Source organism: Electrona antarctica (assembly GCF_951216825.1).
Source record: "Electrona antarctica genome assembly, chromosome: 14".
Taxonomy (NCBI): Eukaryota; Metazoa; Chordata; class Actinopteri; order Myctophiformes; family Myctophidae; genus Electrona; species Electrona antarctica.
Window position 1 is genome coordinate 27,994,981 of NC_136795.1, and position 27,540 is coordinate 28,022,520.

Here is a 27,540-nt window from a genome sequence, read left to right on the forward strand (position 1 = left end):
TTTCTAACATCTCTAGTGTTGTTAGCTAAGCTGTTGTGTGCTTCTTTCCCCTCCTGGCTTTGCCCTGGGTTGGCTCCCATAGAGTCAATTTACTTGCCTCAAGTTATGGGTGCCTGACGCAGTGCTCTGCCAGCCTCATCCTTCTCTCTCTGACATAGAGGTCCACATTTCTGATGCGGTCCGTCCATGTGTCACCTAGTGCCATCTGTAACATTCTTGTGTAGACTCCATCCAGGGCTCTTTCCTGTTGTACTGTGAGGGTCCATGTCTCGGCCCCATACAGCAGTACTGACTCCACAGTAGCTATGAACAGCCACCTCTTCTCCCATGTCTGATTTCCACACTCCTCATCCCATGCAAGGCTTTCCAGGCAAGTGCTCTCCGAACCTTCAGGTCCTGTTCAGTTGAGGCAGTCCAGGCCCAGAGGTATTTGAAGTCCTCGACTGGCTCGAGCACCGACTGGCGTCGGCAGTCTCAATGATTTTGTCCTCTGTGTTGACTTGTTTTCTTGGCATTGAGCTTGAGGCTGATCTTCCTGCACTCCTTTTCTACCACCAGATAGTACTACCACCAGATTTCCCAAGTTTAACTTTGTTTGTTGCCATCCTTTGTATTGACAAACCATGACAAAGAAGAGGACGCTCTGGCTTGTTTCTTGCACACATTGAAGGACATTGCTCTGTCTCTTTCTGTAGAGGGCCTGAGAGTTCATTGTTTTTTTTTTGTGGCTTTCGTCTTGATTTGTATAGAGGAAATGGGGAGTGAGATGGGGGGGGTGACATGCAGTAAAGGCCGTCGGGATCAGGAGTCGAACCCGCGGCACACTGCCAGACTGGATTACCAGCCAGGGTGCCTGGACCGCTGAGCCACAGCTCAGGCCGAGAGTTCATTGTTTGTGTGTACTCCGAGGATCTTGTAGGTGTCCCCCATCTCCTGCACATCCCTACAGATGGTGATGGGATTTGGGGGTCTCTTCTTGCTACACCGGTAGCGGTAGTCCACCACAGGTCCTAGTCACACCACCCATACAAAGCTCTCCACTATAGGGCTGTGTATACTCCGCTCATTGTGAGTTTGTAGGGTGCTAAAACACTTCTGCTAACTGCTGGTGCATGAACTTTGGTTGTTTTGAGCACTTTGGGTTGTCTGGACAGTGGACACAGGTCTATAGCTTCCAAACAACAACAAAACACGATTAGATAAAGAACTAAGAATATATAAAACTTAAAGACATGAAAAGTTACGAAAAGGGGAAAAGGTAGAAAACTATAAGCTGCACAGAAGGTCTGTCATGACCTGGTCTATGTAGATCAAAACATTTGTAGCCTATACATTTGCACAAATTCATTATGTGCAAATGTACAATAGCAAATACCCCGTCATCAACTAAAGGGGACACAATGATTATTGTTATTGTAGATTGTTATTGTATTTTGTATACAGTATATGATTATATGTATTTATTATGCTGTTTGTTTAGGAGCCGTACCCGTATGTATTTTTTCAATTGTATGGGAATGGTGCGTATGCTTTCTGTGAAGTTTGGTGAACATGTAATGTATGCATGTTTTCATTCATTGATTACACTTTGGACTTGAAGCCAGCCACATTGTGTCTGCTTCATTTCTTTCCAGCTCCCCTAGAGGGGCATAACACCTATTCATTACCCCAGCAATCTCCTGCAAGCCATGCAATGAAACATTTCCTAAATAGACAAATCCCCTTGATCACACCATGAGGATATAGCATTGCAAGGACCTGAGCATTTTAAAGTGGCAATATCCCAGGGATTGCTGCATTGATATTACACCTTAATGCAATCTCAGGAGCCACTGAGCAGTCCGGTTTGATTGGATAATGCCGACACATTGAGCTCTGAGGCATAAGTCTTCATTCATATGTATATATCACTCAAAATAGAGTGGGTGGGGGTGAGGCGGGTGGATTTGAGTCGCAAATCCCAAAAAGCAATAACCATGAAGGAACAGGAAGTCCAATCCAACACATATTTCCACATTCTGCTGAACAGTAACCGCTTTGGCATGGAAGAAGCCCAGCAGTAGTAAAATAACTAGAAGATGGAACACAAGGCACTTCCAAACACTTTTAAACGAACCAATCATCCCGAGCAGTTATGGAGACAGTCAAATCGGGAGATAAATCCTCCACCCGTTTGACGACACTTGAGCACATGATGAGATAGAGTTTAATATACAATATATAACCGTGCTGCAAAAATTATAGACACCAGCCACTGCAGACAACAAGGGTGAGTCATGTTGTGTCTGGGCAGCTCATACATTTCTTATTCTATTAGTGAGGTGTTTGGGTATGACAGAAAAAGTCACTGGAACCGTGACTGAACAGGGTTCATTGGAAAGTCCAATAGGGCTAATCTGATATTCAAGGCGAGCCAAAGGTGCATGCGACACTAGCCTTGAGCCGGTGCCAGCCGGGCCCAAGTGACATGGGACCACTTACAGAGGTCAAGGTTGGAGTGCCATTAGTTCCTATGGGATGGCGTGGATTTGCAATTCAATAGGCTTCAGTGCAATGTGCAACATTGCAGTATGTATGTTTGAAGACATGCCGACCTTCAGACATGTCACATGTGCCTTTCCTTTCAATCCCCTACTTTTAGTTTTACTGAGCTCAGAGTATAAGCTGCAAGTCACTTGACTTCAAAGACCCCTTTGATATGCTGTTTCTGTAACATCAGTAGCTGATCAGTGGGCCCAGGAGATTCTTTCTGAAGCAAGACCTCCAGACAGCAGTGGGTGTGATCTATCATTTCATTAAGATTAGATCTCACTCTATATAGTATAGAATAATGCACAAATGAGCTCTTCCAAAAAAAAATGTAATGGAAACAACAGTGAGAAAATGGTCTCAGCCAACAGGATGAATGAAAAGACAGGCTATAGAAGCTTCAGTCTTGTGGCTGTACGTGACAGTGTTGGGGTGCCACCTAATGGTTCACGTTCCTTGTTTGTGCAAGGGTATACTTATAGAGAACAGCTACATATTCAGTGTGTTTCTTGAGTTCAATTAGAAAGAGACTCAAGGCTGTAATTTGGCTTGAGCACACATGAGACGTTTTATCACAAAATATCCACCTGTTAAATAACAGGTGGAAAAGTGGATGAAGATTTGAGTGCAGGATAACAATAGTATTGATGAAGAGGCTTCCTTTATATTTTATAATGAGTGTGCCACATTGAAAAGGGTGGTGTTGTATTTTATGACGATTTTATAACCTGCTAAGCAGATACTATGGAGTCAGGCCAACATTGCTAAATGACATCATCCAAGAGGTTGACAGGCTTTATAAAACATTTGAATTTATTTGAGTGATCTCTTGATCCAATGTTCATATTTTATATATTATACTCTCTCTCAATTTTTTATTATAGGATTTATTTACAATACAATTATGCAAAGTACAATATCATTAACCTGGCATGACACAGGCATTCCTCAACACCAGTGAAATATCGAACCCCCAGCTGAGATTTAGTGGTAGCCTACTTTTTAATCTATTAAGTACAGAGAGCACTGAGCAGACACACACAGTGTGATATAGAAAATTGTAAAAAGAATAGTAATCAAAGTCAAAGACAGAATTTCAACATCTCAATAATTCTCATGCTGTCATGAAAATTGGCCAACAAAGCTCATATCACACATTAGGGAAATTGAAATTATTGTAGTTCTACAATACATATAAATGATATTATACATTATACATGTACAAAATATCATGGTACAATTAGCGTTATTAGTAACAAAATATATTAGGCTTATATATTTTTTGTTTTCATTATATTTTTTACTGTTATGACTTGTACTAGTACTCCATTACATTTACGAGGAAAATATTGTACTTTTTACTCCACTACAATTATTTATGTATTATTATTATATTATCATTACAAACTATAATTATACATTTCGGCCATTTGAAAATAGCCTATCTTGCTATCTACAAGTTCACAAAGCGTCGCATCACAACACATTGTGAGCTTGTAGATCTGCTTTTTTCAAAAGATTTTTTTTATATATTTGAAAACTTCATGTGAAACGGGACTTATTCTGCATAATGTTATTAATGAGTACTTTCTATCTACTATAGGCTACTTACAAAGTAGGCTACATTTTGATGACAATGGCACTTTTACTCGAGTGAATACCAGACTTTTACTTGTAACAGAGTATTTCTACATTGCAGTAATTTAATACTTTTTATACGTTTTTAAGTAAAACATGTGAATAGCCTACTACATGTACCTTTTCTTCCACCATTGTGACTGTCTGAACAGTTGTCATTCACAGATCGGGATGCATGGAAGCAGAGCTATGTTCACCTCAGTGACCCTGGTCGTCCACAAGGTGTCAGACACAAACAGCATATGTCTTCAGGTTCATATGAAGGCCTCTGGCAGTTCACTTCAAATACATTTCTACTTTAAGGTCAAACGGGGAAACTATTTTGGACTTGGTCTCAAACAAAATAGCCTATAGGCCTATGCTATGTCTAGCGCTCTTAAGATTTTTATTTGAGCCGGACTAGAGAAAGATAAAGTGGAAAAGAAGGTCTGGGCGTCTGCTGCTGCAGGTCAAATATTAAATAGGCTAATAACCGAGTGAATATGTTGGCCTTGCTTGTCCCAGTATGAGACGTAGGCCAACTGTAGAGCTGCAGTGATTTCAATTATGCAAATTATTCATCTGTGTAAAGTGGGGGCAGCAATTTAAAACTCCACGGTGGAGTCTCCACCTCTGTAACAAAAAACGGTTGTAAAGCCATTTTCCTTTGCACATGGATATAGCTAGCCCTGAAACATGAGCGTCACGTGAACCATGGCTAGGATATAGACTAGTACTACTTTAAACTCCATTTGATACCCAGGCCAGATCTAGGAACACAACGGAAAGAGGTTGATGTGATTATGTCGTCATTGGTGTGAGGTCTCGGGATTCGTGCGCTAAAGTCGTCCAGTCAAAGAAGCCGGCCGACCGTGAAGTTAATAGTGAAGTCAAAGTTAGGTCTCACATTATGCGCTCACGGGCAGATCAGTCATACGCAGGAGAGTTTCGACAACAAATCACATCGAAATATGGAAACAGACCACCAGGATACTAATAGTATGCCTTGTTTGAGAGGTACAAAGCGAAAGGAAGTACTTCCTCTCTAATGTTCCGTGCTCATTACAGTCAAAATCGCGGATTTTTGCTTGCTTTGCGCAGAACCTGGAAATATTTAAAGAAATTAAAGGGTATAGAGGACGCTCTCCTAGAGGTGGGGTCGGGTGTGCCTGAGTGAGCTTTCAGTCGTCTGTTCGACCGACCTTTCAAGCAGGTATGGCCATCGCAAGGCTCGACTACATTGCTCCGTGGTGGACATACTGGCTGCACAATTTCCCTCACTTCAATCTCACTTTCCAGCCGGTTGGAAACACTTTCAGACCAGAAGATGCAAGCTATCAGCAGGTTGGTAAAGCGTGCGTAAAGCGTGCGTAAATGTAGTTTGGGTGCGCGAGTCGCGACTGCCGTGCTTTATAACTCAACTTCAGTATTAAAATGTTTGACACACAGAAACGTTTCTGTGGTTCTCTCACAAGCTTCATATTTTGCTAATCAATGTCTGTTTTTGCATTTTCTTTAAAAAAATAAAAAGTTAATGGTAGCCTATATCTTTCAACCTCAACTGTTAGAAGTAACTATTTCACAAAATACATTCGCTTGGATTTAATTGGATGTGCTTTTTGTGTCCAGTAGTAGGCCTCAAGACTCATATTTTGAATGATTGCACATCCCATTATTGGATTATAAAGAAAAATCACACCCGTGTGAAGTGAGGGGCGCTAATATATTAAAGTCTAACTCATGTTGATTAGGTGATGGTGAATGGTGATGTAAAACAAATGGTGCCAACACAAACATTAAACGCCATTAACAATAAAGAGACAATATGACGTAATGAGGCACATTATTGTAAATTTCCCCTTCATTGTCAATGGCGTTTAAAAAACATACATTGAACTAAAGACAAACATTAAACCTGTATACAAAAACAACAACAACGTTTTTAATGTTTTAAGAAGTTTTGTGCCAAGAATCTATTATTGATTTGATTAAACAAAGGTGGTCATGTGTCTCCCAATCCAGAATCTGATGCTGTGGCTTCATAGTAAAAAGCTAACATTTTGTGGCCATGTTGTTGGGATACATTTCCCTAAGAAGGATTAGATGAACAAGATGTGGGCTATAAAGAAACTGAAATATTAAGGCACGCTATTGGTCACCACTGCCTCACTGAATGCATTATGTGTAAAGGACTTTGATATTTTGGCCTTTTGGATCTGTTGTAACTAAGTTATGTATCACACAATTAGAATTGTTTACACAATTAGAATTGTGTACAAATTGGTCCATTTGTACACTCAGAATTACAGACCTGTAGGCTCCATTTGGAACACCCTAGGAACCAAGAAAGTCCCTGGACCCTGGCCCCTTTTCCACCGGGTTTGAACCGGTTCCGCCTAATTTTGAACCAAATTTATTGATTCAGATCCCTAAAAGTTGGTTCGGAAAGGGGGAGTGTCACTATTCAGGTTGGAAGATTCAGATGTGATAAACCATCTATCTATCTATCTATCTATCTATCTATCTATCTATCTATCTATCTATCTATCTATCTATCTATCTATCTATAAATGAACCACGTCTCTGTGTGTATACATGTGTATGTCTGTAATCCACGTAACTCGAGAACCATTTGCCCCACCGACTGTCAAATTTGACACACACGTTCCACACCACCACAGTGTGGGCAGTGCCCGCGGTGTCAAGTCTGTCAGACCCACGGTTGTCCAGAACCAGCACAAAAGTCCTCGGCCCAGACAGGCTCCATATATGGAGCTGGCCTGTTCTGACATCACAATGATGTGCTGGCATCTGCTGACTCCATATTTGGGCATGCCTGACAAAGAACTCCATATATCCATATATTATATATAAAAGGGACAGACATAATAACTGGGTGGGGCATGCATTTCCAACTTGCATCGTTCCAAGTAGGCCAGTGCCCAACCGGCACCGCTCTAGTCAAGTTCTTTTGGTGGAAAAGTGAGAGGGCCACATAGTCCTAGATTCTGTTTTAATTACACTGGTATCGGATTGTTTGTATCGTATCGGAATTGGTATCGGGAAGAAAAAAATGGTATCGGTACATCTCTTATGTTTTTGTCCTTTACTTTACATCACAATGAAAAAAGCTCACATGACATCAGATTGCCGTAATGTGAGAGGTGTAACTAATTGGATTAAAAAAAGAAAATCACAAATTAATGTCATGTGCCAGACTAAGAACACAGCGTGCTACTTACAGTGTATGTGATCTTTCTCACATAAAATGAGATCAAGGGAGCTATTCTGGTACAGAAAACTGCATTTTACTTCATTTATTATTTTTTGAAAATATTGTACACAAAATTGTAAATTTAGTCTCGCAGGAAACTGGAAATGTATTTTTTTATACCTTTTCATCAAAAGCCTTTTAGTAATATCAAAGGCTTCATTTTCTAACACAAAAAAAAAAAAAAAAAATCAACTAAATCAGTGGTTCTCAGCATGGGATCTGGGTAATCCCAGGGGTCCTTCAAGGCGGTCCAGCGGGTCCCCCTGTGAAATATGTGATGGTTAATCTCCACTATTATTACATGTACAAGAAAATGCAACTAGAGGATGTACAAGAGTTTCGCTCTTATCTCTGTACTTAAAGTACAATACATAAACAGTGTGTGTGTGTGTGTGTGTGTGTGTGTGTGTGTGTGTGTGTGTGTGTGTGTGTGTGTGCGTGTGCGTGTGTGTGTGTGTGTGTGCATGCGTGTGTTTAAGTGTGTGGCTGAGCCTGTGCATGCATGTGTTTGAGTGTGTGCATATGCGCAGTTTGCGCACATATAGGCTATTTATTTGCTCCAAGCCATTGTGAATGTACAGATAGGCCCATTACAGTGGCCCTACCACCGTTGTAGACAGAGCATAAATTAAGTATAGGCATTCGTCTCTCCAGATCAGATTTTGTGTTCTCTTAAGTCTGCTCCAAACTCTTCCTCCATGCATCAGCATACTGGGTCACTGAATCCCAGCAGTGTCACCATAGTTCAGTTGAGAACCAGTCCAAGAGGAGCACTCTCTGCCATGTAGACTCAAGCCTAAATTATACGTATATTCCCTCTGAGGGAACATAGGGATATGGGAACATAGGCCTGACCGGATATATTCTATGACTATGACTGTTTCACTCGTCGGACATATCACAACATTTGGTATTATCACTGAGAGAAGCAGTTGTGCAATGAAGTATAAAGCTTCCCTGAGCCTTTTCACTACTGTCTAGTAGGACTGACACAGCCTGGCAAGCTTGAAAATAACCCTTGTTCTTTTTGTTTCTGTGATGTGGTGTTGTCTGCTGAGGAATCAATGCACCGTGAAGGTATAGAAGGATTTCCAATAGCATACCGTCTCTCCTGCGAAATTAAATCAGCGAAGCCTACACACTTTAGGCCTAGTTTCAAACAGCCTTTATGAAAACATCTTCAGAGAAAGAAAAATCAATGAATTTCCGGTCAGTGAGCTGTGATACTATGCTCAATCTCCCTCGTTCTCTCCCTCTTTCATTCTCTCACTTCCTTCATTTCTTTCTTCCCTCGACCCCTCTCCGTTGCTCTGTTGTGGCATGGCAGTCAGTGGAAATTTGACTGCCTGCATGTCTAATTAAAAAACAATGGGGTGGAAAATTGGGGGAGGAGTGGGCATAAATGGGTGCAATGGGCTTGTAGTCTAGTCTGGACCGAGCTGTAGTGACAGTCAAATGAGGGCCGAGGACACTGTAGGACAGGCTCTTTAGCCACTTACTGTAAGGCCTATGTACTTCGTCATATGACAAATGTAAGCTCATGATGCGTTGCATTGCGATATGTTGTGAGCTTGTAGATCTTATATTTTCGCCATTTTTGAAAAATGGCCAGAAATTGTAATTAATAATTAAAGGTAGAGTAAGTGATATTTCTGTGCTAAAATAAGTGTTAAATAGCTTTATATTCTGTTAGTACTCATTCCTATAGAGGGGTATCCTCGTCCCTCTTTAGGAAACAGAAACAGTATTTTCAGGTTGGGACACCAATTTTATCCAATCAGGAGAGAGAACTCACACGGCATAATGTATACAGTATTAAACAAGTGAAATTTACACAAATAAATGAGCAGACTAAATTGGAACACTAAAATTGATGCTGATAAATGGGATTGGCTGAAGATTGGCTACCCACCTAAAAATATTTTCTGTTTATTAAAGATCTGGAGAGATGCAGAGAGCCCTGCTATTAAACACTATATCAATGATAGAGCAATTACATTTTATTTTATTGTTACCTAACATAACCTATAATGACATGGCCAAAATTGAGACACTAGGTTGAACGTGGTTTAAAACTCTTGAGCTCTTGGCTCAACAAAACAAAAAATATTGATGAACCTATCACAAGTTTAGGCAAATGTACGTACACGACTACACGTACATCGACACTTCTTTCAGTTGAAATGACCATTTCCATCACATAGTAAGCCAGTAAGGTATGCTCTTCTATCAACACTGCCCATTGCAAAATGGGGACTTTGGACCATAAAATGCAAATGTAAGTCAGTAGAACGGATTGCCTGGAATTTACCATAGATAGAAGGAGATGACTACATACAGTACTTTATTTTACACACGAGACCAGCATCTCATCATGAGTCATGAGTGACACATAGTCATCTAGTATCCTTTGGTCTATTTCCTCAATGCCAGCTAGGGCTGGGTGTATTGAATTTAAATCAGTATCAAGATTATTTCCAACTTTTGCTTTCATTCCGATTATGGTATTACGAATGATAGTGAAAATAGCTGATCTAGAAGCTCACAATTCATCACGTTACGACACGCACGTTTGTAGATCGCATACTTTTGCTATTTTCATACGCCACCAGTGTCACACAAAGTATAACATATGGTTAAGGGGTACATTAGACTGATTTAGTAGATCTAATAAATGTATTTAAAAAATCGAATAAATTAAGAAACAAATATGTCCAAAAACATGCTTCCTCTATTATTCAGTTCACCTACATGAGCAAGACTGTTATTGGTTCCAAAATAATGTCTGTTTTGATATATTTTCAGTTAATTGACCAGTCCTACTACATTCAGTATTTTATTTGTATAACACAAGAGCAGCATCTCATGATACATACTTGATATGCTCCTTTGGCCTTTTTCCTCAATGACGGCCATAAATCATGTTATAACAAAGCTGTCACAGGAAGGTCACTCTAGAATTATACAGTACAGTATCATTAACTTGTACTGAACCATTAACTTAACCATTAATTCAGCACGTGGTGTTTGCCCTCCTCCATGGCAATCACAGCTCCACATTTAGCCATATCAAATGTCTCCATTCTCAAACCAACTCGCGTGATGTTAATTCCTGACTGTAAAAGCAAGTGCTGCCGTCACGTGCCATGTGCAGCTCAGTGCTCCCAGCGGCCTATCCTCTCTATTGTTTCACAGTGCTTGATTGCCTTACAAAATCTGCTGGTTAAAAAAGACATGGAAGAAATTACTTATTTGGTGAGGCTACAAAATGAGCAATTTGTTAAGAAATGGACGCCCTTCGCGCGCATCGAGATTTAACATTACAAGGATTGATGGATCCCCCCCCTTCCCTCTCTTTCCTTTTCTTTATTTTTATTCTATTTTATTTCTTTATTTATTTTCTTTCATGTCTGTTGAATTACTCGATCAAGATGTTGTCTTTCATGTTTACATTTCTTCATTATTATTGTTGTTAGTATTATTGATGATTATTATTTTTCAAATGTGTTACTTTCTATGTTGCTGCTGTCTCCTTGGGGAGACAATTTTGTATTGAAGAACTGAATGATGATATATGATGCATATGTATAAAATGTATTGTCTACCCCGGCAATGACAATAAAAACAATAAGTTAAAAAAAAAAAAAAAAAGATCTGCTGGTTAAAGACCAAACATTTCATTCAAGCACATTGTCCATTCAGGTGAATTGCAAGACATTTTAAGATCCATAGCAGGCTCTTAAATGTCAGATGGTAGTGCCGTATGGGTCCTTTTCTATTTCTTTATTATTTTTTATTTTCTAAGATAATTTATTCACACTAGTGATCTTATAGTGTACCATTCAAACTACTGGTGCACTCTCAGGTCCTCTTACCAGTCATTTGTTTTCTTCTGCAGGCCCTGACTGTTTTGAGAATCACAAGACTGTATGGAAGACATTTAGTCACATGACACCCCCCCTGCTACAGCCAGACAATTCTCCATTTCACTCTTAACCCCAGTCTGTACTGTTGCTATGGAAATGAGCAAGGAAACAAGAGGGTCTAGGTCTAGGACCACCAAATCTGCTCAAACCTCTGTCTGTCTGTCTGTCTGTCTGTCTGTCTGTCTGTCTGTCTGTCTGTCTGTCTGTCTGTCTGTCTGTCTGTCTGTCTGTCTGTCTGTCTCAGTCTTATCTTTATCTGTCTACTAGCAATTGCCTTGTCTAGGAATTGTCTCGGCATCAGGCACTGATAATGCTGATTGATGGATCAGCCAGAAAACGCCATCCCTTGACCTCTGTATATCTTTACATAGGAGTGTTGCTTGATCCGGGTCGGCTGTTCTCACGCTGGTTGTTGTCATGACCACGCAGAACAGATACACAGTGTCACTTACGCAGATGCAGCCATAATAGGCCTGTTGTTTTGGCCACTGGCTAACATCTTGTCTTTGTATTAATGGACAAATTCTACTGTAAAGACGAGATGTTAGCTAGTCTCGCGTTGCCAGACTGTTGCCTCTCGTTATTTCCAAATTCTTCTATCTTTACAGTCTTTACAGTAGCGCAAATGTATCCTAATATGAATAGAAACCAGGCTGCTTCACTGCCTGGTATGGCAGCTGCACCGACCTCAACCACAAAGCAATGCAGAGGGTTGTGCGGACACTGGACAGTCAAACGCATCAGTGGATGTGTATGACGAACGTCCCACCCAGATATTATGTCTGTGTCCCTTTTGTGCCCGATGTCAGAATGATGTCAGATTTCTGTATGTGTCTCTCTGTGTCCCTTTATTCCTATATGTAGTTCTTTGTCAGCGATGCCCAAATATGGAGTGTTGGGATGTCAGAACAGGCCAGCTTGTGGAGTTCTATGTCATGCATGCCCAAATATGGAGTGTTGTGAGTTCAGAACAGGCCAGCTCCATATATGGATGCTGGGCAGGGGCCCAGTCCAGAGCCCGGGCAGAGGCTTTTTGGGGGCGGTTCTGGACAACCGTGGGTCCGACCGACTCGACACTGGGCACTGCACCCCCTGCGGTGGTGTGGAACACGTGTGTCGAATTTGAAGTCGGTGGGGCTAACGGTTCTCGAGTTACGTGGATTACACACAGACAGACAGACTTGGTGCATTTATAGATAGATAGATATGGAACATAGCCTCAATTACACCTTTTTAGCTGTTCACAAAACCTTTACCTAACTTTGCTGTGTTTTTGTTATTTTGAATGTTATGCTATCTATGCTGCTGCATTGTCTGAAGGAAGCCAAACAAACACAAGATGTAACACTAAAGTACAACCTTGAACCTTGAACTTTCAGTGTAAGATCACCAGTTTCACCATGTATACTAGTGCTGGCCTGCTCAAAGTGCCTACAATGGCATGACGCGGTGAAGCACCATTCTGCTTCTACGGCCCGACGGCTTGGAATAAACTCCCGTTACACCTAAGACAGGCAGCCTCTGTAGATGGCTTTAAAGCACAGCTCAAGACCTATTTCCTCTTGATTTTTACTTCCCTGTGTTGTTATTCATGTCCGCACTATTTTGCCATATTTACTGCCCTTTCTGCTATTGTTTTAATGTTGTTTTATGCTTCTGCTTTTCTTTTTCCTTTATTGCTCTGTTAACCCATTTTGACCTGAGTTCGATTCTACAAATGCCTTCTAAATGCTGACAGTTTTTTGAAAAACCTATGTTGTTCTCAAACATTTTCATGTCAAGGACCCCCAAAAATATATGTAATTGGCTGCAGACTCCCATCTGAAAAGATGTTGCTCCAGGGACCCCCCCCCCCCCCCCCCGGAAGCAAAGATTTGACTTAAAAACGTTCACTCTGAAAGAATATATTCAAAGATTTGCACCACATTTTCACGATGTTTCTAAAATAGCAGACCTACAAGCTCGTAGCGCTCGTAGATGCCGCGCTATGAGCTTGTAGATTTTTCAACAGCTAAAGAATAACAATGTTTAAAACACCTAAAGGGGTTCTCGCCCAGTATGGCTTAAAGCAATTTGAGCTGCATTTCATGTCATGAAAGTTGCTATACAAATAAAGTTATTATTATTATTATTATTATTATTATTATACTGTATCATGTACTGTACTGATGTCCATGGGTCTCCCATGTTGTCCCTTTCTCCTTGTCCCTCCTTCACCCAGTCGCTGATCGTCCTAGCGTGTGTGGGGGCGGTGGGTTTGGCTCTGAGTCTCCTGCTGCTGGCTGGGTACCTGTGCTGCCTCTGCTGCTGCCGCAGGGATGTGGCCGATGAGACCAAGAGACCCCATGGCTGCTGTGTCACCTGGGTCGCTATCATCACAGGCCTCATCATATGGTACGTCTCTGTGGTTGTCTGTGTCGTGTATTTTGGACACGAGACCATACAAACTTAACCAAAACGGGAGAGCGGAGATAATTGTGTGAGACACGGCAGACAGCAGAGTAGATGTTCCTTGATGTTTTATTTCGGAGTACACAGCAAAGCATAGCATGGCATAGGCTCCTCAGCCTTTCGGCCTCGGACAGAACTGACTGACTGACATAGAAATTCGACTAGCTTAAGTACAGTTTTACACAATACACATTGGACCAGACTACCATTTGGCCATTCCTAGAAGGTAAATCAGGATCACTGTGGCCCTTTGATCCACTGTTTTAGCATTTGGTTGCCCTAGGTGTGAATCAGGATCTCAGGACTCAAACAAAAGGCACTGAAGAGCCATCCCCTGTCCCCAGGTGGTCCTTGAATATCAAAGACAGACCCCAATTAAGCCAGCCAGCTAGTCTGACCAACTAAACAACAGATCACCATATGCTATGCCCAAGAACATGAGATATTGTAAGAATTATTGATTCATAATTCACCACATTCCCCCTTTGACAGACACAGTCTGTCACTATGAAATATGAAACCATAATTATCTTACCAGTTACCACCCCCCTTGATCCTCAGCTTAACAATACATTTTAAGACACCAGAATAACAGCTTTACCCCAACATGGTTTTCAAACACAGACATTTAAGGTTACACAACTTGACATAAATGATTTCATTTACAGTAAGTTCAAATACAATTTCGTATCAGTGGATAAGTCATAAATGGTTTCCATTACAGTAAGTTCAAATACAATTTCGTATCAGTGGAGGATTCTCTTTGCGTTATTTCAAACTCTTATGGCTAAAAATGTTACAGAACAATGAACATGAAAACTGCCGTCACCTCGTCAACTTCGACAAAAGCAAAGACCAATATCTCAGTTTGTACGTCTGCGCACAAACAAAGAAAATCGCATTTTAAGCCCTAGAGAACCACAGAATCAAATTAAACCCTCTTTAAACACTGTCGGTACTACACGACTACCAATTAATTACCCTGTAATTGAATCACTATCCTGACTTTTAACACTGTCGGCACCAAACGACTGCCAATTGCACTATCCTGACAAGTATCTTAAACAATGAATAATGGTAAAATGATTAGTAAGTTACAATTAGCTGACGTTTAAACAAGACATTGCCGCTTTCAGGAAATTTAGGACGTGCCATAACATATCTATACGTTTATAATGCTTTAAATAAAACTCTGCTCCACTAAGGTATATAGAACATACACACCAAATCACATGAAACTCTCTCTTTGGAGTTTCACAGGACCAAAAATCAAAATAAGTCTCCAGACCTATCCTGACCATAAACAAATACATTAACAGGCCAGAGTTTAAGCAATATTTAACTAATTAATACTCTCTTCACGTCTCTAGGAAAACACCTATTTGATTCACAATTAGGCTACTTATGAACCAACTTACCTAATTATACGACAAAACATACCAACTTGAGGCCTATCTTTTCATGTTGAAACAAACACGACGCACAATTTTGAAACCAGAGAGAAGGAATGTCCGTCTCCCCTCTGATATGATGAACAAAGGAAATCTTCTGTTTGCTGCATTCCGTTACCTCAAAGTTCGCTTCAGCCACGGATCAAGTTGTGAAAAAGTTCACCGCTGTTTGTCGCTGAAAGTTCTCGAAGCAAACTCTCTCATCATCACCTCCCCCCCTCCCAGCTCTGAAACAACAGAGATGGGAAAACGAGGCAACATCTTCATCACAGACCCCTGCTCAGGTCCGTGAAGGCCCTCAGCTTGAGTCGTCAGCCGGCCATGGAAAGTGGAAACCGCCGCCGCGCCAAGCGTCGAGTGGCCGCCTCTCCCCGTCGGGATGAGCGACCCCCTCTCCCCCTGGAACGCTGGTGTCCCCGTGCCGTGCCTCGCTGCATCGCTCCTCCGCTCGCCGCCCCCTGCGTAGAGTCGACGATCGAAGGCCTCCGTGTGGCTGCTGCTCCCCGTCGAATGCACCCCTTGTCCACCGGCCGGTTGGAAAGAGACGCATGTCGCCGCTGCGCAACACTCCTCATCGCGGTGGTCCGTCGACATCCTCGTCCTCGATCCGCTGGAACACGTCGTCGTCGTCCTCCACAAAAACCCGCTGATTAGACTGAATAAAAAGCCGCTGATTCTTCCTGTCTGGCGCTGGAACGCACCATAGACACCGGTTTCTAGGCACCACATGTCGTGTATTTTGGACACGAGACCATACAAACTTAACCAAAACGGGAGAGCGGAGATAATTGTGTGAGACACGGCAGACAGCAGAGTAGATGTTCCTTGATGTTTTATTTCGGAGTACACAGCAAAGCATAGCATGGCATAGGCTCCTCAGCCTTTCGGCCTCGGACAGAACTGACTGACTGACATAGAAATTCGACTAGCTTAAGTACAGTTTTACACAATACACATTGGACCAGACTACCATTTGGCCATTCCTAGAAGGTAAATCAGGATCACTGTGGCCCTTTGATCCACTGTTTTAGCATTTGGTTGCCCTAGGTGTGAATCAGGATCTCAGGACTCAAACAAAAGGCACTGAAGAGCCATCCCCTGTCCCCAGGTGGTCCTTGAATATCAAAGACAGACCCCAATTAAGCCAGCCAGCTAGTCTGACCAACTAAACAACAGATCACCATATGCTATGCCCAAGAACATGAGATATTGTAAGAATTATTGATTCATAATTCACCACATCTGTCTTATAGCCCAGACTGAGATCACAAATGCAACGGAGAGTCTCAACAGTGTCCTTTGTTTCAGATTAAAATTAATAAACAATTTTTACTAATTGATTATGTTAAATTGTCAATTTTCTACCAATTTAGTCTTCGTGCCAATTGCCATCCCCCCCCCCCCCATGTCATAATGGACAATGTGTTCCCCTTTGGGTATTGATAAAGTATATCTATCTATGTGGTTGGTCTTCGCGAGGGTGTAGACCTTAAGCACTTAACCTCCTCCGATTCACGTAACGTCAGCTGCCGCTACTTTTTAACTGACAGTGAGTTTCACCAGGAGGGCGCAACATGTGTGGAGGAACACAGTGTTCTACCCAGCTCGTCTAATTCAGTTATCTTTAGACAGCTATACGGTGCCAGAAATCTGGAAAATATCTATTATAATGAGCATTTGTGCCTGTCGTAGACATGCGCAGAGCAAGTTCAGTCAGGGAACCTCAGTTCAGTCGCTGCTGGCCGTTAATTGGGCCGCCTCAGCATCATGCTCTCATCCAAATGATTCACTCAGCCAATCACACACTCACTCCATCTTCATACCGGCTACTTTAACCGGAGGTTTGCATTCCTCCTCCTGCTTGCTTGCTTGCTGCTGTCTATACTGTATACCTGCGTGCTGCTGTATACAACTGCTGCTTACCCACCTCCACCCCAGCTACCACCTGTCGTTTTGGATCTACTGTTTAGGTACGGGGGATTCGGAGTCCCATGGTCGGGACTGATGCGCTTGATCTGAGTACCTAAAAAGCAGATCCAATACATCGCCAAACCATAATAAATATACTGTATTGCTCATCTATATTCAATAAATATATATTACATCCTTCTTGAGTTGTCTGACTGAAGTTCCAGTCCCCAAAAAGCCCTGTCCACAAGAGAATAAGGACTATCGGCCAGTAGCATTAACTTCCAATGTGGTCAAATCCCTGGAGAGAATCCTAACTGAGGAGCTCCGAAAGGAAACAGAGCGATCACTAGATCCACATCAATTTGCATATGCACGGAATTGCACAGAATCGTGGAACTAGTGATGCGATTTCTACATTAACATACTGTGTATTGAAGCACTTAGAGGGAGCTAAAACATATGCAAGACTTCTCTTTGTTGATTTTAGTTCAGCTTTTAATACAATCCATCCAGACATTCTTCTTCGTATGTTATCTGAGATGAAGGTGAATCCAGTTTTGATTAGATGGTATTTCTCCTTTCTATCTAATAGGCCACAACAGGTGAGATTTAACTTGGCGCTCTCTGATAAGGCAGTATGCAGTACAGGGGACAGTCAGTTCCTCCCTTTTGTTTATCCTACACACAAATGACTGTCAGCTCACAACCCAATCAGCGTGTCGTCAGGTTCTCTGACGCCACTGTTATCCTTAGTCTACTCACAAGTGAAGGTAACATCAGTAGCCATACAACTGGAGTGGACAGGTTTGTAATCTGGTGTGATGAACAATTGAACATCACTTACAAATAGAGAGTATGCGCATGCTTAAAGTGAATGGCACATCGAGTGGCAAATCGAGTGACAAAGCAACAGGCAAAGTGAGTTTAACATCGTTTAATGTTGTTCAATGCAATCAGATATGACTTTTCTGTGTGGATGTATGGGCTGTCAAGGCCAGAAAGTAGTTTTTGCCACTCAGTAGGCGTTCCTGCATAACTTCCTGGTTTGATGATGATGTCACGCGCATACCCTCTATTAATGTAAGGAAAACCGAGGAGATTGTAGTGGATCCCAGGTCTATAGGTGACCACACCACGATCACCATACATGGTCATGACATCAAACAGGTCACCTCCTATAAATCTAGGAGTGCACGTTGATTGTGATATGAACTGGCACTCCCATGTGACAAGTATGTGTGCAAAAATACACCAGCGCCTTCATTTTCTCCATAGGCTCAGACTTTTTGGTTAAGTAGAAACATAATGCTGATTTTCTATACAGCTAGTATAGTCAATTGTAAGGTATGGTATCACCAGTTGGTTTGGAAACCTAATGGTAAAATACAAATCTGAGATCCTTAGATTAGCCAAAATGGCAGGGAAGATCATGGGTATGTCTACACCTCCCATCACCCCCCAGGTCATCTTTGAGCAGGCCACCATTGGGCAGGTTAAGAACATTTTGTCTGACCCCTCCCATGTACTATACCCTGAGTAGGCTAATGCCTTCAGGTAGGCGGTACGAGGTCCATGCGTGCAAATATAATAGGTACAAGCATTCCTTTGTCCTTCTGTCAATCACAGTCATTAACCGTGTCCTTGCAGAGGGCAGACAGGGTAGGGGTAGAAGGTTTTGAGGTGATGCTCTCCTTTTTGCACTAGGTATGTCAGCATGTGTTATTAAATGTTGTACGAGTCACTGTGTACCTCTACTGTTTGTAATTAATTTAATGACAGAGAACGACCTTCCCACCACGCGTCACACACACGCACGCACGCACACACACACACACACACGCACGCGCACACACACGCCAATGGACAATTGTGTTTGTTGGAGCCCCCGGCCAAGCAAATCAATCCCCAAGCTCCACGTTGGTGAGAAAGATCTGTACGCCTGCCTGCACCACTTGGATGCCCATGTTGGTGTACATTCCATGGCATTGACCTGGTTACACACTAAATGGTGATGTAGTCTGTTGTGTACTGAAGGCTCAGAGGTTGGCCCACTCTATGAACATATTGACAGGAAATCCTTTCAGTCTCTCTCTGCATGCACATGTTGTACAAACAGCTTGCAGGTTTGCCTCGCTGATCACAGCACTGATCGCTGACTTCATGCTATCAAAACACATGGTCACTTGCTGGTCACGGCATATTTCGCCGGTAGATTGATTATCCGGGGTCACTTTAACAAGGCTCATAAAATGTCAAAGGCAAAGGCGATCAAAGCAAACTCAATTATCTATGCAATCATTTAGCTCCATCTGCTGTTTATTTTATCCAGGGTTCTTGTAATTAGATTGCCGCATATACTCACTGTCAAATCGATATAAATAGATATAAATGTATATAATATAAATGATTTAAATAAGCATTTATTTATGGCAGACAGAAAAGTATAAGCATAATGATGATGCAGCCTGACTTTGGGAGGCGTTCCTCTTGGTTTCTGTAGAACAGAAATGAAGGTAATTCAGTACAAATTATTCCTCCAAAGAGCTTGATTGAATCTTAATCTTGTGACTGTCATCTAAGTGCTGGGTCTTAATTGAGTTAGCTTGCTGTTAACATTCCAAACCCCCAGTTGCAGTACAGAAAGCAGGCTTGTTGCAGTGTTAATTGCCTGGGCATGATACCGCTTATGCACAGAGCAATATTAACTCTTCCCTTTCTAGACACCTCTGTTTTTTGTGGTCAAAGGAACGGGATATTTAAACACTTAAACCCACTATACTTGAGTTACCTCTGTACTACAATATCACAACGTGTCACTCATGTCGTGGTGTGTTGTTAGCTTGTAGATAAGCTATTTTGGGGGAATGTTCCCCACCAGAACAGGGATGCTAGAGCTCAAGTGGTTAACGACCAAATAAAGCAACGCATACAGCCACACATTACTGATAAATGAGTATGAGATTGCACAGATAGCTGTTGGCTTCCTCTATTCGGTGGTGGGAAGTCTTAGTGATATTGATGCTTTTATGTCCTTCCTTGTGTAGTACAAGTGTGGTATCAGGACGTACAGTATAGACACTGCAGGACGGTGTTTCTTTGAATAAACTACTCTCCTAGCTATCTAGCTGGTTCTCTGGGGTCTCTGGGGGACCTTGAGGGTTCCAGGGGGTCCCCAATGACTGATAGTTAGGAACCAAATTAACAGATCTGTAATTCAGAGTTAAACCCATAATGGCCGACCTAAAACTCTAACAGGGGACTGTGGTCTAATGCAGACTCAAACTGCAGAATCACTGTCTAGAGCCTATGAAATCGAGCCTGAATTCATTCATTCTGACATAACTGTCAGTTTTGAGACTGGATGTGTTTCACACTGGATAGGAGCAAAACATTACATTGTTGTCTCCAACAGAGGGAGAGTATGTTTTGAACTTCGTCCATGTGTTTTTCTATCCATAGTCCATCTGCCTTTTATAGAGCCACCAGGAGGCAGACTTTTGTTTTTGATATAACTCCTTCAAATTCTGTCCAAAAATCGGTACACAGTATCTCTATAGTCATGTGATCAAGAAAGATGGATAAAGATAAAGATAAAGACAACTTTATTGTCCATTACATTGACATAAAATGGAAATTTGTCTTTGGCACACTGGCAGTCATACATAAACACAGCAGCAGTGATCATGAACAGTGGGGATTATGTGAACTATTTAAACATTTTCTTATTTAAAATGTCCACAGCAGTTGGCACAAACGAAGTTTTTTAACCCTTCTTTTTAGCAAATTTTGCCCTGGTATTTCATATTTCATCCTAATTGGTTAACATTGACTTCCAAGGTTTGCAGGATTGGCCTGTTTTGAACAAAATGTCTCAAATCATAAATGTGCAATTTGAGGGACATTTGGAATGCACATTCCTACAAGGCAGAGGAATAAATCCCACCCTTTTCACATTGGCTTGTTATAGCGCCACCAGCAGGTGGACTTTTGCAAAACACATTTTTGGAACAAAATGTCTCAATTGCCATCAAAGGCGTAAGATGAAATGGCACCCTTTTCACATGGGCCTATTATAGCGCCAGCAGGAGGCCACAATAACCTCCCTGGCCTGGTGGAGACCTGTGACCTGTGGAGACCTGTGCTAGTTACAACTGCAACATGTACAAAAGAAACACACAAACCATTCTTTCTATCTCTGGCCTGACCTAATGCTTTTGTATAACACTGCTCTAATCCAATTACACAAATGTGTCCTTTATTCTGTCCCACTGCATCACAAGATTTGTATTAGTTAAAAAAGAATCTCCCCTTTGGTTGCTCTTAAAAAAGCAAATTATATTTTGTGTGTGTGTATGTGCGTGCGTGCGTGCATGCGTGCGTGCATGCATGCTCGACCCATAGTTTAAACCAGGGGTGGGCAACTTTTTGGGCATGTAGATCACTTGGCAAGATCTGGCAAGATCTACCAGTGCCATAGATTTTACATCTTATTATAGGCTGTTAATTAGAATAATACAAACACAGAATAATATAAATATGAATAATATTCAAACGTAACAATGAATAAGTCAATAATTTCATGTGAATAATAAAGGCAAGTTACTACATTCTGACTAACTGGGGAGAAAGGTACTATGCACACATGGTCCTTTTTCATATACAAATCAAGTTTTGCCTAGTTTGGTTTTAAAATTCAATATTTGACACAAGTTTTAAGTCAGTCAGCCCATAGGCACATGATATATGGGCATAGTGGTTCTATCTGTGACTCTAGACTAGTGTTGATTTCGTCGACTAATACTGTTCGTCGACTACCTTTTTCACTGACGAAAACTAAATGGAAACTAAATGAAAATTAAGCTATGACAACTAAAACTATGACTAAATATATTGACAATTTCATCAACAAATAAAAACTACACTAAAATGTTAGAAAGGGACTAGTGGACAAGAGATCCAGTATAAGTCCATTTACACTTGATTGCATGCTGAAAAATACTAAAATATGACTCAAACTAAATTAAGTGTCATTCCAAAGACTATGACTGAACTAAAATAGAAATTTGCTGTCAATTGAATCAACATTGCTCTAGACAACCGGATCTCTGTATCTATCTATCAGTCCTTGATGCCACGACGAAACATATTGAAGTTAGACAACACACACCGAGTCCATATTGAAACATATTGAAATTAGACAACACACACCGAGTCCATATTTGGCTGTAGCTGCATTGGGAACTCCTTATAGGTTATGGTCGGCCGGTCTTCCCTTAAGACAATTTAAATAAGATAAGATGACACCACAGAATAATTATATTGAACTGCTCTCCTGTAAAGGTAAAAACCTAAAAGGATAATCAATCCTGCAGAAAGATCCACATTTGGGCAACATTAGTAATATATTTTTCCTGATGACTGCTGTGCACAAAACAAATTTCCGAAAGGACGAATAAAGTATCTATCTATCTATCTATCTATCTATCGCCAAACAAATCCCTGCCAGCTGAAAGCAATGCCTCAAATAACTCGCCATCAAGAAATGCCACATGAGTTGCCTTAACTTTACCAACCAGTTTCACGAAAACAAACTGTTGTATTGCCAGTTATGTTTTAGCTACTTTGTGTTTCTCACTTCACTCTCGGCTGGGAAAGTCTTGTCAAATGATTTGTGGAGTCCGAAAATGTCGTTCCAGTTTCCCCGTTCTTCGCTATTGCAATGAAGTTGTTCAAATACATTTTCCATTCAACATTACGAAAATAATTATCTTCGTATTGTGCATGGAACTTTAGACTTTACTGTAGGCTATATGGGTAAACCTTTTTCTCTTGTTATGCCCTGATGAAGACCAGCTGTGTGGTTAAACAAATACAGTTTTTTCTTTATAAAATATGTAGCCACTAGACAATAAAGACTTTTACTGTATATCTGTTATTTCCTGTTACAATTGTTTGACTCCTTAGTGGAACCTATGTACTCTACTTTGGTTATAACTTCATTCCTATTGTTCCAAGAGCACCATATACTATAATATTTACGCCAAACGGTGCACTTCTACCCCATTCCCCACGCTCAAACGCCACAGCGTTTAGGTGATGAAAATAATACAAATGATTGATGACACGAATTGTAACCGTGTTGACATCATGGTTATGTTGGTATGTTGCATAGTGAAGCACACTAGATTTCAGATTATGTGTCGAAACACGTACAGTTTAAGCCGTTTATATTTTTGATAGCTGTTGTGTATTTGTGATGGGGACAGTCAAGTGGCTAGTTGAACTCACCATAATCACAGACCATTGCTACTACGTGTATAGCTAGTACCGCACCATATATGAATGGATTGATTGAATGAATGAATGAATGAATGAATGAATGAATGGTTTATTTCGATCTTATGCTGTTAGAACATTACAAGAAGAATCATGTTTTAAACTCATTTGACATGATCGAAAAGGTATAGGCGGAAGGCGGAAGCTGATAGCTTATTAATGCCTATCCTTATTACATTGTTCAGTTGTAACTAAGAGAAAATTACTGCTCGTTAGTGTTATATCATTTATTTCATCTATTTGCGATCCAAGGACCTTCTTACTTAATTTATCTACTACTTCTAATGATGTTGAAGTTGAGTTCAGTCTGTACTGAATTCATCATAACCTTCTGGGTTTCAAAATTGATATTTTTATTTTATTTTTTGTAATCACCAATTGTGATTTCTGTACAGGATTACATTTGAGTGGAAATGTGATGGGAATAACACACCAGGAAGTGGAGTCTGCATGCATTTTCTATTTCACTCACATAATCTCGGTCTTACCCGTGAGAACTATCATAGCTGAAATGCATTAGTTTCCCTTTTGTTATTCATTCATGGAAGTGTGGCTGCAGAAATCTTCGTGCATTAGTCTGCATGATTCATCACTGAAGATAGAACTGTGTGAAATGAAAAGAACTTTCTGATCCCCTCCTCGCATTCATCAAAGAGCTGATCTTTGGTCACCATTTAAAAACTCTGAAGTGAATCACTCACGTTTGAATCATAATGGTTTTATCGGTATAAGTTGTTGGATGGCTAATGCTGCTAGATGTTGATGGAGGGCCCAGCTTCTGTCTTATATCCAGAGCCACCCATACGGCAGTGGCTCAGGGGTAGAGTGGCCGGTAGAGTGGCTGGATGCGAACCGCAAGGTTCCCAGAGTTAGTGTCCTTGAGCAAGACTGAACCAGTAATTGCTCCTGATGTGCAGGTTGGTGCCTTGCATGGTTTCCTCTGCCATTGGTGTATGAATGTGTGTGTGAATGAGTGAATGTAATGCACAATCTGGATAAAAGCGCTATATAAATGCACCATTTACACTAATACACAGTAGTCACCAAATGGACCCTTTTGCTTAGATACAAATGGATACATTATTTTACTAGATACTAGGTAGATATCCTGGAAGCTAAACGTAGAATATCTAGTGTCCCATGTCATTACAGTGTCAGTAGTGTGTCATTAATGCCATTTGTGTCTGTCAGAGAGGCCATAGGGCTAAAGAGACTCCAGTAGATGGATGGAGCACACCTATAGGTACACCTATAGGTACAAAATACTTCTTTATTTATTTGTCTGACAACTTTCGATCTAGTTGAACTTCATCAGGTCATGTCAGTCTGTCAGACTCACAAAACTGGATGCAACTTTAATGTTTTCAAAGTCGAAGCCACAACATATGGAACCAAGACTGTACCATACACATACAGTTATATAACAATCACACCCGTGTGAACTGAGCTGTGCAGGCTGCTCACCAACACCGCTGGCTTCTCGGTTAAAGTGGGTGACAATATCATCACACAAAAAGATGAAATTACCTATCTAGGTTCCATCCTGGAGGTAAATCTTTCCGGTGATAAAATGGCCATCAACTGGTCAACATAAACACCTTGAAGACCCTAACTGGAGCCCTTGTACAAGGTTTCTTCGACTATGCATGCACCTCTTGGTACCACAGCACCTTAAAGGCCCTCAAATCAAGGCTCCAGACTTCCCAAAACAAACTGGTCAGGCTACTACTTGGCCTCACTCCCCAAACCCACCTCACCCTTGCCCATTTTGATATGGGCGCCCCTCACTTCACACAGATGTGTGAAGTGAGGCAAACCTTGCGATAACTCGGAGCCCGAATGATACCTGCTGCTGTTTAGATCCTCAGATAAAATGATATTCTGTGCACTCTGTGCACATCGAAAAGCAAGTGATTAGAAAACAACCTGTGATATGTCTTCTTTTATATTCTTGAACTGATTATATGACAAAGGTCTCAATTGTTCAGAAATAATATTTGTTATGAGCTGGTCCAGCCGGCTCCATTCACTGCCATGTATTCATTGAACTTCCGGTGTGAGTTTGGCTCCCATGAAAGTGTCATGGCGCAGCCCAGTCACGTGAGTGACGTGACCATTGCCTTTCCTTCTCAAAGCTTCCTTGCTTATATCCAGGAAGTCAGTGATTCCCAACCTGTGGGTAGTAATATTTGCTCATCTCTCATCTGAGTTAAGTGGTCCGATGGGTGAGCTGCCAGTGCTTTCAAGATGTTCAAGTGGGCCCTGAGCCAGTAGTTTGGGAACCACTGCAGTAAGTCATATTTATCTCTCCATGGCTGGTGTACTGAATTGATGTAATGGTCTGTGATGCTGTCCATGCACACATGTGACAGGACAGGGACAATGAAATGGAAAGCAACTTCCCTCCCCTCAGGGAGACTGTGTGTGTGTGTGTGTGTGTGTGTGTGTGTGTGTGTGTGTGTGTGTGTGTGTGTGTGTGGTCCGTGCGTGCGTCCGTGCGTGCGCGCGTGCGTGCGTGTGTGTGTGTGTGTGTGTGAAACATCGCTTTAGGCCGGTAATTAGTGGTCAGAAATTTATTTTATGACACATAGCAGAAAATATAATTTACCCCGACCTCCAGACATCCGCTGGTAAAAAAACAACACGGTTCTCTCTCTCATTCACTCACTCACACTCTCTCGCCCACTCTCTCTCTCTCTCTCTCTCTCTCTCTCTCTCTCTCTCTCTCTCTCTCTCTCTCTCACACACACACACACACACAAGCTGTGGCAAGCTGTGCAAAGCCAAGTTGTCCTAACACTATAATCAACAAGAACAATGCTCATGCATATGAAGATAAAGCATCCAACAGAGATACCTCAAATTAAAAAGACTTCACAACAGCTGTCTGATACTAGTGTCACTGTGAGGTCGCCTTGCAGGTGAAACCACAGTGTGAATCACAAAATCAATAAAACGGTTATCACACTACAATAAAGAACCTCTTATCAGACACAACACTCACCACTGAATATGTGGCCTGTGATTAGCCCATTTTGATTTATGATACGTAGCTTGCGGAGTTAGTTCAGTCAGATATACTCGAGCGGCTTCATGCTATGCTCAAGGGGCGCATACATATACTCGAGGGGTTAATATGCTGCATTTCTATGTGGGTGTGTTTGCAAGACCCACATGTCAGACATACGCTGATGTGGCAGTCACCTGACCAATTGGATGAGGTATATAAGCTCACCTAGACTGCATGCTTTCTTCCTGCCTTCCTTCTGCATATGATTCCTGGTTGTTGTTATGTGATGTTTGGTCCCACCACCACCCCAGGCACCACCGGTGGGCCCTGCTATTTCTGTTCCCCATGGGGGGTTGTTATTGTATATCTATCTCCCTGCTCTTAATGTTTAACTAGAGCGGTGCCTGTTGGAGCCTCTACAGCGGTGCCCGTTGGGAACTGGCCTACTTGGAACGATGCAATTTGGAAATGCACGCCCCACCCAGATATTATGTCTGTCTCTTTTATGCCCGTATATGGAGTTCTTTGTCAGGCATGCCCAAATATGGAGTCTATGCAGACGTCAGAATGATGTCAGAACAGGCCAGCTCCATATATGGACACTGAGCAGGGGCCCTGTCCAGAGCCCGGTTATCGAGTTATGTGGATTACAACATACACACACACAGACAGACAGACAGAGACTTGGTGCATTTATAGTTAGACTAGACCTGCACGTCGCAGTCGGCCACCGGCCTACTTGTGAACGATGCAACTTGGGAACCTAATGATATACGTTGTCATAGCACCCGTTTTAACTGTCAGCCGGTGTCCCACATGGAGATGTGTGTGTGAGACTGCAAACTGAAAAGTGTACTTGGCAATCAATTCGGCGTGAAAGGAGTGAAAGGAGTTGGCCTCATTCGGCCCACTGGCAGAGCCTGACCAGAGCCTTTTGTGGTGGTTCTGGAGAACGAATCGATACCTGGCACTGCACTCCCTGTGGGGGTGTGGAACGCGTGTGTCGAATGTGAAGTCGGTGGGTCAAACGGTTCT

The 27,540-nt window shown here is 41.7% G+C and overlaps 1 protein-coding gene across 1 annotated transcript in view; it reads left to right on the forward strand.

The window, feature by feature from the left end:
- The first annotated feature begins 4,838 nt into the window (after positions 1-4,838).
- ttyh2l (tweety homolog 2, like) overlaps positions 4,839-27,540 on the forward strand; it is a 49,565-nt gene continuing 26,863 nt past the window's right edge. Inside the window, exons 1-2 of the mRNA XM_079519652.1 lie at positions 4,839-5,490; positions 13,568-13,740. Of these exons, the coding sequence (XP_079375778.1) occupies positions 5,362-5,490; positions 13,568-13,740 (302 nt within the window). The 5' untranslated portion in view covers positions 4,839-5,361. The remainder of the gene's footprint in view (positions 5,491-13,567; positions 13,741-27,540) is intronic.